The sequence below is a fragment of the Fukomys damarensis genome, unplaced genomic scaffold, assembly GCF_012274545.1.
Source record: "Fukomys damarensis isolate Sample0158 unplaced genomic scaffold, DMR_v1.0_HiC HiC_scaffold_8, whole genome shotgun sequence".
In the NCBI taxonomy this organism is placed as follows: domain Eukaryota; kingdom Metazoa; phylum Chordata; class Mammalia; order Rodentia; family Bathyergidae; genus Fukomys; species Fukomys damarensis.
The window spans coordinates 31,980,601-31,996,435 of NW_022900920.1; the positions used below are offsets into that span (position 1 = coordinate 31,980,601).

A 15,835-nucleotide genomic window follows, 5' to 3' on the forward strand; every position below is an offset into this window, starting at 1 on the left:
CCCCCCCCCCCCAGTGCACACACCCAAGCCTCACCACGTGCCGCTCACCGAGGGCTCCCGAGGCACTCCCTACTCCGTGAGGCCTGGGCTCACGAGGAGGCGGCTCAGAATACTAATTAATGCAGGCCTCCAGCATCTGGGTGACGCCTCACAGCAATGCAAACCTCCCATGTGTGCACCAACCCACAGCGTGGACAGGATGGGCGCTAAGGTCAGAGTCAGACTCTGGCTGACCACGCACCACGGACAGACAGGGTGCCCAGAATCTCCCCACTCCAGGTCCCTACAAATGCTGGGCCAGAGTGTCCTGAAGTGGCAGAAAGGGGCTGCTTCCTCTGCTCCCCGTGCATCCCAGACTCACCCAAGCAGCCAGTGGGAAGGGAGGCACCAGCAAGCGGAAGGCTCTCCTCAACCGATCATCTTGGGAAAAGCCAGACACACACTTCACGGCTGGAGCAAGGGGTGTGAATGCTGAAGAAGCCCCAAAGAGGGCCAAGGACGGGCTCTTGGAGGCCTGGCAACAGTGAGTGGGGAGAAGCAGGTCACCCAAAGAGGCCTGCCTGTCTGTGAAGCAGGAAGCTGGGCCTCCACAAAGAAGAAACTGCCTTGCACTAAGGTGGAGGTGGCCAGTGATGGATTTGTGTTTGTTTCTGAACAGAAAGAAAACAAGGCCTTGGGTACAAAAGTAATCCTGGTGTAAATGAGCTTCCGTGGTGTCAACATGCTCCAACTAGTTCCACGACTTCTACCAGTGAGGGTCACTGGACCACAGAGACAGTCTGTGGGTCTCATGGAATCCCCAGGGCAAGGCAAGGGACAGCATACCCTTTGTGGGCAGCAGAATGTCCCAAGTGCAAGTCGCTTTTTAGCTTTTCTACACCTCGGCTTTCTCATCTGTAAAAGGTCTGTGAGCAGGTGTGGTGGCACCTGCCTGTCACCTCAGTATTGAGGCAACAGGACTATAAACTTGAGCCCAGCCCAGGCCACTCCGTGAGATCCTGTCTCACAAGTGAAAAAGGGGAAGTGGCTCGTTGTGAAGGCCCTGGTATGTGCGTGCACACGCACGTGCACACGCATGTGTGTGAAGGGAGAGAGAGACGACTTCTAGAGTGACTCAAGGATGAATTAACATGGGTATAAGGTCTGGAAGCATTACCTGGCACAGGAAAAGCTTATGGAAATGCTGGCCGCTAGGGAGGAGTGAGTGGACTCCCCCAACTAGGCCAGAGCCCACCTGCTCGCACCCAGGGCCCATCAGCTGTCCTGAACCTCTAATCACCTCAGGAGCCTCCTTGGACCACATACAGACCTGCGAAGACCCAGGTATCACAGCTCTCCAGCCCAGAAATCCTAAGAGGAAATCAGACACACAAAAGAAGGCCTCAATGGCTGCTTCCTGCCAGGAGAGTGGCAAACACTGCGCCCGCACATTTTGGGTCGGCTCTCTCAGTCACAACTCATGTACTGTCCGAAACCAGGTCAGGCCCCAGAGTGAGCAACACAGATATTATTTGTGCTCGCTGGTCTGCATGGAGCCTGGCAGCACAGGGAGCTGCAGTCTGAGGAGCCTGAGGGCTGCTGGAGAAGGCACTCGGCAAAGGACAGTGTGCCACTGCCTATCACCTGCTAACAGATTGGGGATGAGCACCTCGGAGGAGGGCCCGACTCCCTTCAGCACTTTGCAGACTGGTGGGAGGGAGAGGGCCCGGGAGAACTGCCATGATCCATTTCCAACTTTGCTTTCTCCCTGGTACTGGGGATTTAATTGAGGTCCTTTGCACAGGACTACTACATACCCAGCCTGGTAGGGTTCTGGGGATTGAACATAGGCCCTCGTGTTTGCCAGGCAGGTGCTGCACCAATGAGCTAAACCCCCAGTCCTGTTTTTATATTTTTTTTTGAGACAGGGTCTCGCTAAGTTGCTCAAGCTGGGTTTAAACTTTCGATCTTCCTGTCTCAGCCTTCCAGAGTGCTAGGATGTAGGGATGCAGAACCACACTCAGCTACCTTCCATTTCTGCATCTCAGGATAACTGAGCCCAAGGGCTGTAGGCTGCAGTCTCTGCCTGGTGTACAGAACCCTGTCCTGCCCTGTCAGGAGGTGTCCACAGGAACAGAATCTGTGCCCCCATGGGGGCCTAGTTGTGCAGTAGCTGAAGTATGCCCAAGTCAGAGAGAGGGAAAGGAGGGGAGCGGAGAGGGAGAGAGAAGTGGGGGTGGATGGATGATGGATAAGATACAATGATACAATCTCAGGCCTGTTCCTGACATACTAGAGGGGCAATTGGGTGCATTTCTGCAGGAGGCCTTGCCCTCTGCCCAGACAAGCTGGCCTTCCAGAGGCAGGAGACCATCTGGACTGCAACCCTCCACACTGTAGGCAGCGAGCTTGAAAAAACCTCAAGCCTACCAGTTCAACAGTGCCAAGGAAGCCCAGAGTGCAGGGCCCAGGAAGGAGAGGGGGCCTTAGGATGCAGTCCAGACTTCAGCAGGAGATTCCCAATGTTCTATGACCTAGTTTAGCCATCTGATGCTGCCAGGGAAACCCAGGTGCCTCAAGTGAGCTACTTCAGGGCTGCTCGCTGGAGAGGCCCACTGGCCACAGCTGGAAGCCACCATGGCAATGAAGGCCTCTCCAAGCCCTGAACTTCCTGGCTTCTCGATGGCAGGCGAGTCAAGTGAGCCACACAGAGTAATTCTCCCTACTCTACAACCTGCTCTTGGGTTGCAGCTTCAACCTTAGCCAGCCAGGCCTCCTGCTCTAGCCCCTGCAGCAGCTTTTCCTGCTTGTTACACTTCCAGGACACATCTCACGGTCCTCCTCCTCCCGGGCACCCTTCCCAACTACCGGAGATCGTGCCGTCTGTCCTTGCATCGGTGCCATTTCTGGGGACCATGATCAGCACCTGGAGCTGGACTACAAAGCAGCGGCAAACTGAGACCACAGCCAGCCTCTGCCACTCAAAGTCCACTGTTTCGTTCGTGCACCCTGAAAGGACAAGCCTGTGCATCCCACATGGCCCCTGGGACTTGCGCTTGCCACATAGCAAGTGTGCAATGAAGACTTCTCAGAAGACAGGTAGATCACCCTGGTCTCACAGGATTAGCTGACTTTCCTTTCAGTCCAAGGCACAGCAGTTTCACTCCTGGCAGGCAAGGTTCCTGCTCTGAGCTCCCAGCTCCCAGGAATCCCTTGCCAGCAGCTATTCCCAAGAGCTGCCCTGGGACTAAGGGCAGAAGGGGGTGCCCAGCTCCATCCCTGCCCACCACTTGCTCCCTGTGAGAGGAAGAGAGGCTGCCAGGAAGTGCATCAGACCTCTGGGGTCTTTTTCCAAGGGCTGGAAGGGCTCCTAGACAGGCAGCAAAGGCCTGTGAAGGACTTTTCTTCCCTCCCCTGGGGCCCAAGGAAGGAAGGCAGGCAGGAAGAAGGGCCTCAGTAGCAGGCGTCCAGTATGGGGGTGGCTAGACAGGGAGGTCCCTTGGGTTGCAACTATCAGCCGGAGACCAGGCTCCAGGAAGGAAGGAAGGGCAACTCTGGCCGAGGCTGAGATAAGAGAGGAACCGTGTTCAGCACAATGGGTCCCACAAGGCTGGGAGGCCCAAGGGCAGATTTTGCCCCAACCTGGCCTCCAGTCTGTTCACATAGCCCACGTAAATATTTACTGCTGTTTATATTCCTGCTCCACTGGGTCCCCTTTGAGGCCCTTTCCTAAGACCCACAGATCTGCAGGCTTCCAACCATGCCTGCCTTTAAAGCGAGAGACCCTGGTTCACTCAGAAAGGGCCACGGGCATTGTTTCCTCATGCAATTCACAGGAACAGTCCCTCAGGACAAAACTGTCCTGGGACACAGGAACTTACGGGGTCCGGTCATGGGTGAGGCCGTTCTGCCGCTGAGGGTTGATTGGTGGAAGAACAGGTTTGCTGTTGATCTCCAGTCCTCTCCTCAGGGTCTCCCGGATCTGCTCTGTGTCTGCAATGACATCACTGAGCTGCCTGATGGTCCCTTGGGCTCCCAGCCACCCTGCTCTTTCTTGAACCTTGCTCAGCATGTACTGAGGAAAGGCTGCCATGCTGTCCAGGCACCTGGCTGGGACGGGTGAGTGAGCGCAGCCTGTGAGGAGACAGGACAGGGCACCACATTTCCAAGGGGCCGCTGTGGGTCTGAGGAGCACCAATCTTGCAGAGGTCAGGGGCCAACCCCTGGCTTCAAAAGGGCACTCACCACTGCCCATTCCTTTCTGACATTCGGGCCTTGTCTCAGAAAGCGAATGACTACCAAGGCCTTTGCCACCACCCAGACCACCAGGGATTCTCTCTGCTGAAGTGGATGCTGGCAAGTGCATCACGGGCCTTGCCACAATGGGTTCTGGGGAGACAACCAGTATCTGGTCCTGCAGCCCCTGCCTGGGGCCTGGGCTGCCTAAGATCATCTTTCCACCTTGCTCTATACCAGGAGCTCCATCTCCAAGGAGACGGCAAGCACTGTGAGGTGAGACAGTAGGCCCTGGTGCGATTACTTCTCTGCAAGGTGTTCTGATGTTGCTGGGACTGAAGCTTACTAGTCTCTTTCCCTATATGAAGAAACGGATCTAAGATTTACCTCTGCACACCACAAACACATATGAAAAAGGAAATGAACACTAGTTATTCAAAGGGTGGGCTTAGGGTGGGAAGACAGGTTACTAACTTCTCTGACTTGTTACTATGGCAAGGATTACCATTATAATTTTTATTTTTTAACTTAAAAAATTTCCCCTGGTACTGGGGATTCAATCTAGGGCCTTAGCACTGAATTACAGCCCACCCCACTTTAATTTTTTGTGACAGGGTCTCACCAAGTCACTGCGTAGCCCAGGCTGGACTCAGGTTTATAATCTTTCTGCTTCAGCCTCCCAGAGCACTGGGATTATAGGCTTGTGCCACTGTGCCTCGTTGTAATTTTTAATTATCTATTTATTTATTTTGGTACTGGGGATCGAACTCAGGTCCTTGCATTTGTGAGGCAGGTGGCATGAGTTGTAATTTTTTTGTTTTTGTTTTTTTGGTACCAGAGATTGAACTCAGGTCCTTGCACTTGTGAGGCAGCCAGTAGAACCACTGAGCTAAATCCCTGGCAACCGTAATTTTAAAAAATAGCCAATAATGATTAAAATTGTGGATAAGTCTACGAACCACTTCTTAAACTGCTCCTTTTGTCAAAGGTACCTAAATGATTCCTTTTGGTGGGGGGCAAAGCTATCATGCCCCTTGTACTGCTGGCTTCATACTCAGGCTTCCATCACTGAAGTCCTGAAGGGCCTAAGGACAGCGATCCTGGGATATGGCATGGCCTTCGGGCCAGAGGTGGGCTGTGTGGCAATTCTGTGGGTGGCTGACATTTTTCTCTTGCTCTTGAGTAGACTGTGGACTTTTCCTGTTCACTGTTCTATGGTTATATTAACTGTTCCATGACCTCAGATCAAAGGGGAAAAGTGAAAACACAGTGGTCTCTGCTAGTGATGCATTTGAAATATACACAGGAAACAGCTAGAAAAGGGTCAATAAAGTTCCTTTAATTCGTCCTTGCTTCTAGACTTCATTTTCTGGGTCAGGGATTTAGCTCAGTGTTGCTGCCACCCACCTCAGAAGCATTAGGACCTGAGTTAGAGCCTCAGTACCAAAAAAAAAAAAAAAGACTTCAGTTTCTGCTTAGCAGGCCAGGAAATAAACCACTGCTAGCTAGCTCTCTAGGATGAGACTGAAAAGGAAGAAGGAAGGCCAGCAACAGCTGCTACCTTTGCCAGAGAGCCGCCGGGGCTGAGAGCCAATGCAGATGCTCCGGCTGTCCTCATCGTCCTCCGGGGGCCGGCTCAGGTCGTCCCAGGCACACTTGGCACTGACACCACTCAGGTTGGAGCCATCGGTTTCGATGCCTTTGTCAACTCTTTCCTGCTTGAAAAGAACCAAACAGCCAGAGTTCCTTCAGAAAACTGGTGGCCCAAGTTACCACCACCCTTCCAGCTACCATCCTCAGCAGGCTGAGCCCTTTCAGGGGCCAAGCATGGACAGCTGCTGCAAGGGCAGGGACTCTGAGCCTTCCAGCACAGTAGCCTTCATGCCTCGTTCCAAACCCCCACCCGGCCAACATAGCAATGACAGGATCTGCTTCCTTAAGGAAGGGCACAGTCCTTCCTGTCCTCTGGATCCTGTAATAAGACAGACAGACAGATACAGATACAGATACAGATACAGATACAGATACAGATACAGATACAGATGCAGATACGCGCGCGCGCGCGCACACACACACACACACACACACACACACACACTCTCTCTCTCGTGCACTGTGGCAGGGTGGAACCTGCCAAGGGCGAGGAAACTCAGAGGTGCAGTTGCCTCTTCTAACAACTAGAGGGCGTGGCCATCCCAGAGCAGACGGCCAAAGGGGTCTGGATTCAGTTGCTTTTCACTTGTTAGGCCCACATGGGCCTGAGGGCAGTGACCATCTGCACACCTCCCACCCCCAAACCCCATCTTTGTGCAGGCCTTGGCACTGTGGAGTCCAAACCTCTCCAAATAGCCTCAAGGAAGAGTTGTACTCAAAACATTCCCCGGTTTTCTAGCGAAACATAGTTCTGTAATGCTGGGCTTTGGATCAAAGGTCATCTGAAAGGCACTAATAACCTGGCCCACAAACAGCCACGCAGCCAAATAAGCCTCCTGTGACAGGCTGCACTTCCTGTCTTCCAACACCCCTCCCAGGTCTCCACAAGCACCATACTGGCCCGTTCTCAGCCAGAGGCCCACGTGGGGGAGGCTCAGGCACAGTGGCTCCTCCCCTTATCAGATTTTCCTCCCTTCCAGTGCTGCCATCAGCCTGGGCCAAGTTGGGGTTTCTGAGAGAGCACGCAGGCTCTGATTTGCTCGGGGGGAGCCTGCGTTCTCCCTCTCCACTGGCTGCCCTGAAGCCCCCACCTAGGCAAAGAACTGATGACAAATATTTCTTGGCTTTCCTAGTAGCTCACTTACCTTATAAGTAAAAAGAAAGCATTAAGACAGAAAAGTCAGGGACTTGTTTAGGCACACAGCTGGTTAGTAGTACAGCTTAAAGTGATTTTTTTTTTTTTTTGAGACAGGGTCTCACTGTATGGTCCAGGCTGGCCTTGAAATCACTATGTAGCACAGGCTGGCCTCAAACTCATGGCAAGCTTCCTGCATCAGTTTCCTGAGTGCTGGGATTATAGGCATGCACCATCACAATTGGCCTGGTAGCAGGGCTTAGATCAAAAAAAATATGAGACAGCTCTTGATGGCAAGCAGACCCCAGAAAGACCCAAACAAATACAGAGGGGTTCAAACTTGGTGCACCTGGGCCATGAGAAGAGACAGCTGCACTTTCTCCCATGGTTTGCTCGTCCTGCAGGCTGGTCTAAGGGAGCCGGCAGACTTGAGAAGAGAACAGTTCTTGGTAGGCAGAAAAGGGTGGTTTTTTACCCTACCAGTTCAAGGGACCAGGCTCACTCTGAGTACTTGGCATTTATGACAGTGGCTAAATAGCAGCCCACAGTCCTCCATGCTGGACCGGTATGGCTGCAGAACAAGGGCTTAGGGAGACACTGCCTTCATGGTTTCCTGGTTCATGCTTAAGCAGAGGATACAAAGACATTAAGTTTAATGTAGAGACAACAGAGCAACCTGGCAGCAATATGAAAGTTTCAGTGTTAGAGGCACTAGGAAAACAGAGGTACATCATGTATGAATTAAAAAGACTCATGCCCAAGAACTCACAGGCCTGCGGTAACGAACCCAGGAATAGCAGGCTACATAGCCACCTGCCACCTCTCCCTCTGTAGGACATGAAACTCCTGGCATCAGCTTGCGACTTGCCAGAGCTTTACAGACGTATGAAAGCTTCAGAGAGGGCAGTGGTAGGGCTGGTAGAAGGAGCTAGCAGTCTATTGCTCCTATTCCTCATGGCCCACAGGACAGGTGGTGATGTTCTGAGGGTTTTCAAAATCACCTGCATGCTGGAGGGGCGCTTCCTCTAAAACACTAAAGATGGCACTGACACACTGCAGGTGGGCCATGGCAAGGGGCTGGAGACCCTTCACACACCCAGGGGTGCCACGCTCTCCAGGCCGGGGCGGAGAATGAACATGTCCGGAGAGGTGATGAAATAACCAGCACACACCTTGCAGCTAGGCCACGGGCCACTGTCACCTGGGCCACTGCCTGTACAGTGGCTCTTTGAAAACCTGTGCTCTCAAGAAGGGAAAGTGGGGGAATGAATCCTGGGCAGGAAAGCAACATCCACTATGCTTATTATCTTTAGCTGCTGCTGGTCTAATTTTTAAAGTTGATATATAATTTTATTTATTTATTTGGTACTGAGGATCGAACTCAGGTCCTTGTGCTTATGAGGCAGGTGGCAGAACCACTGACCTAAATCCCTGCTCTGATTTATAATTAAAATACAATAGAATTCATCTTTTTTTAAATGAAAAAACACACAAGACCGAGACATGTTTTCTGGGGCTGAAATCTCTGCTCCCTGTGTCACCTGCCATGTTCAGGGGACAAATTCCAAGTCATGCTGCACTTTTCTGCTCACCCCCACAGATCTGCTCCCCTCCCAGGAGGAAATCCAGTGTCCTCTTACAGTGGCCTGGGCACAGTGGCTAGCAAGGTCCCCTCACTCAGACATACTTGCAGGTGTGGATCGATCTCAAATATGGTCTCTCCTCTCCGCATGTCCGTTATGAGCCAGGGGCCACCAGCGCTGTGTGAGGAAAGGGGAATGAAGGCAATGAGGGGCTGCGGCAGGGCAGCCAGCCTCACCCCCAGCACAGCAGCCTGGCCCCACGCGGCCCGCACTCACACTGGCACAGTCCGCAGCAGCTCCAGGATGCCCTGTCCGTTCCACTGCTGGGCTGAGTGCAGCTCCTCCGTGCAGACACCAACAATCTGAAGGCCGGGACAAGATTCCACTGCCTGTTGCTGGCTGCCCCAGGCCTCCAAGGTCAGCCACCCAGCTTCACCCACTGGTGTTCAAAGCAGGTGGGGGGCTCCCTGTGGAGGGAGGGGCTCCCAGCAATGGGACAGCCAGGTCCTCATATGGCTCAGGCCTGGCTAAAATAAGCCTGGCTCCCGGCAGCAGAGGAGAAAAGCAGGGCCTGAGCTAACTCAGGCCCCATCTCTGAAAGCAAGGGAGGGTCAGGGAGGTGGCCCCACAGGAAAGCAGGTGAGCCTGCACACAGACCTCCACGCTGGCATGCGAGGCCGACCTGGAGCTGGCTTCCCCTGGGAAGTCCTGTGCCCGCAGCCCAGACAGCGTGCCTTTAGGTCTGAAATCCCCTCCCTGCCAGCTCCTCTCCCCCAAGCCCACTGCCCTTCCTGACCCGGCCCAACCAAAGCTGGAGAAGCCCAGCAGGAGCCGTGCTCCTTTATCCCCTCCTGCCGTGCCTACACTTACCTGGAGGAAGGTGACCACCCCGAAGGGCGTCTGCACGGGCTGCAGCTGCGGATCCTCTGTCAGCAGCATGTGCTGGATTCGGGACTCGCTGTTATCAAGAGGGCTGTGCCAAGACACATGGTCCCCGCTGCAGAAGGTGTTCTCTGTGGAGAGACGGGAGACAGACCGTGGCACCTGGGGCCTCAGGAGCCTGCACTGGGGGTGCCCTGTCTCCTGGGCAGCCCCTGTGGAAGGAAAGAGCGCTCTCTCCAGATGGAAGCACGGAGCTTGTAGGCTGCCAAAAGGAAACTAGCCCGCTCAGCTGGGCTGCAGGGGTAAAGACCAACAGCTTCCCAGAGGCTCCGAAACACCCCCACTCATACAGGAGGCTTTGCTACGGCATCTGGGCAGCGCCTCATGCACTCTGGCGGAGTGTGCAGGCAGGAGGACAGCAGGCTCCAGAGGAATAGCCGCCACAGCCTCACCGCTGCGCTCCACAGGCACCAGCACCTCACCGGTTAAGGCAGCATGACCATAAGGAGAAACCCACATAGCACTAGGCGTCCTGCCACCGACTCTTATCTTGGGCACCCAAGGCACACACATTTGCCAGCTCACAAGTATCCGTAGGTTCCTTTCCATTTTCTTCTAACACAATGAAAGTACATTATTTTGCATACTTCACTTAATTATACACTTTAGAGCTCACTTCATCAGTGCACAAGAGCTACTTTGCCCCTTAAATGTTTGTACCATAGCACTTAGGATTTGAAAATCTAAACAGTTGAGATCTCTTTTTACCAACATTTACACACACACACACACACACACACACACACACACTCACACCCTAGCCTGAACTTGTCTTAGTCTGAATACTAAGGCCTTCCTGTGTCAGGTGATGTTATACAACCATCTTCCCATCCAAGACAGGGTCGGGATGTTCTGACCTCATCAGCAACATGGCACAGTGATGGGGAGAGGACAGGGTGCAGCTCCAGGAGGCCCACAAGAAGCCCACATTTCCTGACTCCTGCTCCATGAGTAAGAAACAATGCAACAGGTAAAATGATTGGATTAATAATTAAAAATGACCTCTAGCGTGCACACCAGTGCAAGCACACACACCCACCCACGTACGTGCACAGAGTCCAAGTCCAGATGACTTTACTGGTAAATTCTACCAAACATCTAGACAATGATTAATATTGATCTATACAAAATCTCCTAAAAAATAAAAGAGTAAGCTGGGTATAGTGGTGCACATCTGTTATCCCAGCACTCAGGAGGCTGAGGCAGGAGGATTGTTTTGCATTCGAGGTCAGCCTTGGCTACACAGTGAGTGCAAGGCCAGCCTGAACCACACAGCAAGACTCTGTCTCAAAAAACAAAAACAAACAGGGGCTGGGGATTTAGCTCAGTGGTGTCACATCCTGCCTTGCAAGTGCAAGGTCCCGAGTTAGATCCCTGGTACCAAAACAAACAAACAAACTAAAAAATCATGGTGGTACAGGGTCTATAATCCCAGTACTCTGTGCAGGAGGATTACAAGTTTGAGCCCAGCCTGGGCAACTAGAAAATTTTTCTCAAAATGAAAAATTTAAAAAGGGAGGGAAGTAGATGTACCTCAGTGTGAAGGTACAATCCCAAGCACTGAAAAAAATTATTTTTCAATATATCAGTAGAATAAAGGTTTTCAAAATATTAATACAATCACCTCAACGGACACAGAAAAGGTATGTGACAAACTCTAACACCTTTAAATGATAGAAACAGTCTAATTAGGATAGACAGAACTTTCTCGAGCTGGTGGGACAAGGCATCTACAGACACTGCACAGGTATCACCACACCTGCTGGTGAGGGACTGAATTACACTCTATGCGCAGGGACAAGACAGAGCAGGCCACTCTCATGACTTCTACTCTACTCTGCATGGGGGTTTAGCCAGGGCAACTAGAGAAGAAACAGGAATACAAGGCATCCAGACTAGGAGGGATAAGCTAGCAATGCAAATGATTAGAACCAATAAACAAGGTTAGAAAGGTTGCAGGGTATGAGAGCAATATGCAAAAATCATTTACCTTTCTATATATTAGCAACAAACTCTCTAATAGTGAAATTAAGAATATTTCCTCATAACATCATCAAAAGAATGCAGTATTTAGGGATAAGCTTAACAAAATAAATGAAAAATGTACTCTGGAAACTACAAAACTGCTGAAAGAACTTAGAGAAGATCTTCATAAATAGAAAGCCATCCAATGTTCACATATAGCAAGACTTCATATTTTTATGCTGGTGGGATTCTCCAAATCAATGTACAGATTCAACACAATCCCATAAAAATGTCAGATGCCTGTAAATGTCAGCCTCGGGAGGCTGAGGCAGGAGGATTGCTGTGAGGACAAGGCCAGCTTGAACTACATAGTGAGAGCCTGGCTCAAAATCAAAAAAAGAAACAAAATTATAAAGTGACTCTAAATTCATGTGGAAATGCAAAAGACCCAGAAGAGCCCCTCAAAATAAACAAAAACCTAAAGACCTAAAGAAGAACAAAGTTGGAGAACTTTACCTTTCCCATTTTACTACTAATTGTTTTAAATTTTTTGGGAGTGCTCAAATCGAAGCCAGGGCCTTATACACGCCAGGCAAGGGCTCACAATGAGCCCAATCTTCTCAATCTTAACATCTGCTACAGGGCTGCAGTGATACTCAGGGCCGCTGGCCTAGGAGAGGCATCTGATCAATGTGACCGAATCAGAGCCCAAAATAAAACTGGACCCTTATGGCCACTAACTTCTGACAAGGGTGCCAAGATACTTTAATAAAGGAAGAGCAATGGTTTTTTCAGCAAACAGTGCTAGGACGGGAGAGCCACATGCAGAGCACTCAGGCTGGATTCCTTTTTAAAACCATAAACAAAAAGTAACTCACTGGAACAGCTAAAACTAGAAAACCCATACAGAAAATAGAAGTAAACCGTCTGTCTGGGATTAGGCAATATTCTTTTAGATTTAATACCAAAGGCTCATGCAACAAAGGGCAGATAAATTGTGTTTCATCAAAATTAAAATGTATTGTGCTATAAACAATACCAAAAGAATGCAAATCAAAACTACTACTGCTTTACACCCATTAACACGACCATTGCAAACAATAATAAAAATGGATCCAGAAAGTGCACATGTGGAGAGAATGCGGAGAAACTGGAACCCTTGCATGCTGCTGGCGGTAATGTAAAGTGGTACGGCTGCTACAGAAATGGAGCTGCCTCAAAAATTTAAACACCACCACCTCATGATCCAGAAATTCCAATTCTGGGTATAAGCTTCCAAAAGCTTCAAAGCAGGGACTTGAGTGGGTATCTGTACACCAATGTCCACAGCAGCACCACTCACAAGAGCCATAAAGTGGGACTGGGGTGAGTCCAGTCAGTGGTACAGCACATGAGGCCCTGGGTTTGATCCCCACCACACACACAGAGCCAAAAGTGGAAGCAACCCCAATGTCCATCGACAAATAAATGGCTTTTTCAAGATGTAGTATTTACGTAAAATGGAACATGATCTGCCTTAAAAAGGACATCCTGGGCTCGGGGTATAGCTCAGTGGCGCTGCACCTGCCTTGCAAGCACAAGGTTCTGAGTACGATCCCTGTTCCAGAAAATAAAAGGGACCACCTGTCCCATGTTACAGTGTGGATGAATCTTACATACATTGTGCTAAGTAAAAACAAGCCATTCACAAAAGAATAAATACTGCACAGTTACACTCATCTGAGGTATTCAGGGTCATGGAGAGCTCACTAAAAAAGCAATTAGGAAAGCAATACCACTCACAATAGCATAAAAATTAAATACTAAGATATTAACCTAAGGAAATGAAAGACCTCTACATCACTTTGAAAAAGGAAATGAAAGAGGACATCAGGAAATGGAACAAAATCCCATTCCTGAGTAGGCAGAAACAACATAATCAAAATGGCTACACTTCCCAAATTGTTATACAGATTTTTTTTTTTTTTTTTTTTTTTTTTTGGTACTGGGGATCAAACTTGGATCCTTGCGCTTACGAGGCAGGTGGTGGAACCAATGAGCTAAATCCCCAGCTCTGTTATAGAGATTTAATGCAGTCACAATGAATATGCCAATAGCATTTCTCACAGAGCTAGAGAACACAATCCTAAAATTTATATGCAAGCAGAAGAGAAGAGACCCAGAATAGGGCTGGGGATCAAGCTCAGTGGTTCTACCACCTTCCTCACAAGTACAAGGTCCTCAGTTCAATCCCTGGTAAAAAAAAAAAAAAAGAGACCCAAAGTAGCAAACACAATTCTGGGTTACAAAAACAAAGCATGTGGTATCACAATCCCAGACTCGAAGTTACACTAAAAAGCTACAATGATTAAAACAGCATGGTATTAGCACAAAACAGGCATATAGGCCAGTGGAACAGAACAGAAGCAGAAACAATCCCAGGCATGTACAGCCATCTGGTGTTTGACAAAGGGACCAAAAACACACACTGGAAGGAAGACAGCTTCTTAATAAATAGCATGGGGGCGGGAGATTTAGCTCAGTGGTTCCAGTGCCTGCCTCACTAGCACAAGGACCCGAGTTCAATCCCTGGTACCGATAAATAAATGAATAAATAAATAGTATGGGGGAAACTGGCTACGCACGTGCAGAAGATTGAATCTAGGCCCACATCTCTCACCATGTACTAATCTAAAATGGATCAAAGATCTAAATGTTAGAGCAGAAATAATCTGCTGGAAGATAAAATGGGTGCAACTCTCAAGACACAGGCATAGGCAAGGACTTTTTGAACAGAGCCCCAGTGGCACAAGAGGTAATATGGAGAACAAATGGGATCATAGCAAACTCGAAAACTTCTGCACAGCAAAGGAAACAACCAGCAGAGTGAAGAGACAACCTACAGAATGGGAAACATTTTTGACTCTTATTCCATGGGACAGAGGATGAACATTAAGAACATATAAAGAACTAAAAAAATTAGAACTCTCAAAACAGAAGATCCAGTTGGCCGTGGTGGTGCATGCCAGTAATCCCAGCACTCAGGAGGCTGAGGCAGAAGGATCGCTTTGCGTTCGAGACCAGCCTGAGCTATACAGTGAGTTCCAAGTCAGTCTCAACTACATAGTGAGACCCTGTCTCAAAAAACCAAACCAAACCAAACCAAAGATCCTGTCAAAAAAATGGGCAATGTAAGTGAACAGACACTTCAGAAGAAGTACAAAAGGCCAATAAATACATGAAAAAAAAGCTCCTCTCATCACTGCCATCAAAGAAATGCAAAGAAAAACTTCACTGAGATACCACTGTACCCCAGAAAGAATGGCTATCATCAAAAAAACTAATAATTGGCAAATGTGGGCAAAAGATGCAGAGGGAACAAGGAACTCTTCTACATTGTTGGTGGTAATGTAAAATAGTACAACCACTATGGAAATCAGCATGGAGAGTCCTAAAAAAAACTCTAAAACTAGAAATTCCATTTGACCCAGCTATCTTCCCAGATCTCTTCCCAAGAGACGTCACGCATGGTAGTGCTCGCCTGTAATCCTGACGCTTGAGAGGCTGGGAAGGAGGACTGCCACGAGTTCGAGGCCAGCCTGAACTAGACAGGACTCTATTTCAAAGAGTTAAAATCATCATATTATAGCTGTGTGTGGTAGTACCCACCTGTAAGCCCAGCACTCAGGAGGTGGAGGCAGGAAGATCATCGTGAGTTCAAGGCCAGCCTGAACCTCTTAGTGAGTTCAAGGCCGGCATGAAATATACAGCGAGGCCCTGTCTCAAAATAAACCAAGTAAAAAACAAAACAAGCAAACCAGCAACAACAAAATAAGACAAACTTGAGGCATTTGTAGGTAAATGGGTGCAACTTGATAACATAATGTTAAATGAAATAAGTCAGACACACAAGCTCAAATACTGCATGGTTTCTCTTACATGAGAAACACAAAAAATGCGTATGTAAATATACAGCTAAAAAGAAAAATAGAAGAGCGATAAATAGGAAGCAGGAAGTTCAAATACTTCCCCAAATTACACATTTCATTGTTTCGATATATATGTGCTAATTTGTTTCATTATCTATCTTATATCATTGAAAAGTTTTGTTATTTGTTTTTATTTATTTATTTAGATCAAACTCAGGACCTTGAGCTTGCAAGGCAGGCACAGCAACACTGAGCTAAATCCCTGGTCCCATTTTTTTTTTTTTAATACTTGGGTAAGAATCATTTTGGTTTAGAAATGGGAAGAAAGGAGCTAAAGGTGTAGGAAAGGTGGGATGGGTAGGGGAAGGGTAATAAGGGAAAAGAAAAAAAATGTGAGAGAATGAAAAGATGAAAATAAAGTGTTTGTAGATGGG

General features: G+C 49.1%; 1 protein-coding gene across 1 annotated transcript in view; it reads right to left on the reverse strand.

Moving 5' to 3' along the window:
* Sufu (SUFU negative regulator of hedgehog signaling) overlaps window positions 1–15,835 on the reverse strand; it is a 102,555-nt gene that overhangs the window by 30,015 nt on the left and 56,705 nt on the right. The window contains exons 6-10 of the mRNA XM_010626509.2: window positions 9,457–9,599; window positions 8,863–8,948; window positions 8,691–8,763; window positions 5,777–5,930; window positions 3,861–3,972 (exon numbers count right to left, since the gene is read on the reverse strand). Coding sequence (XP_010624811.1) covers window positions 3,861–3,972; window positions 5,777–5,930; window positions 8,691–8,763; window positions 8,863–8,948; window positions 9,457–9,599 — 568 coding nt within the window. The remainder of the gene's footprint in view (window positions 1–3,860; window positions 3,973–5,776; window positions 5,931–8,690; window positions 8,764–8,862; window positions 8,949–9,456; window positions 9,600–15,835) is intronic.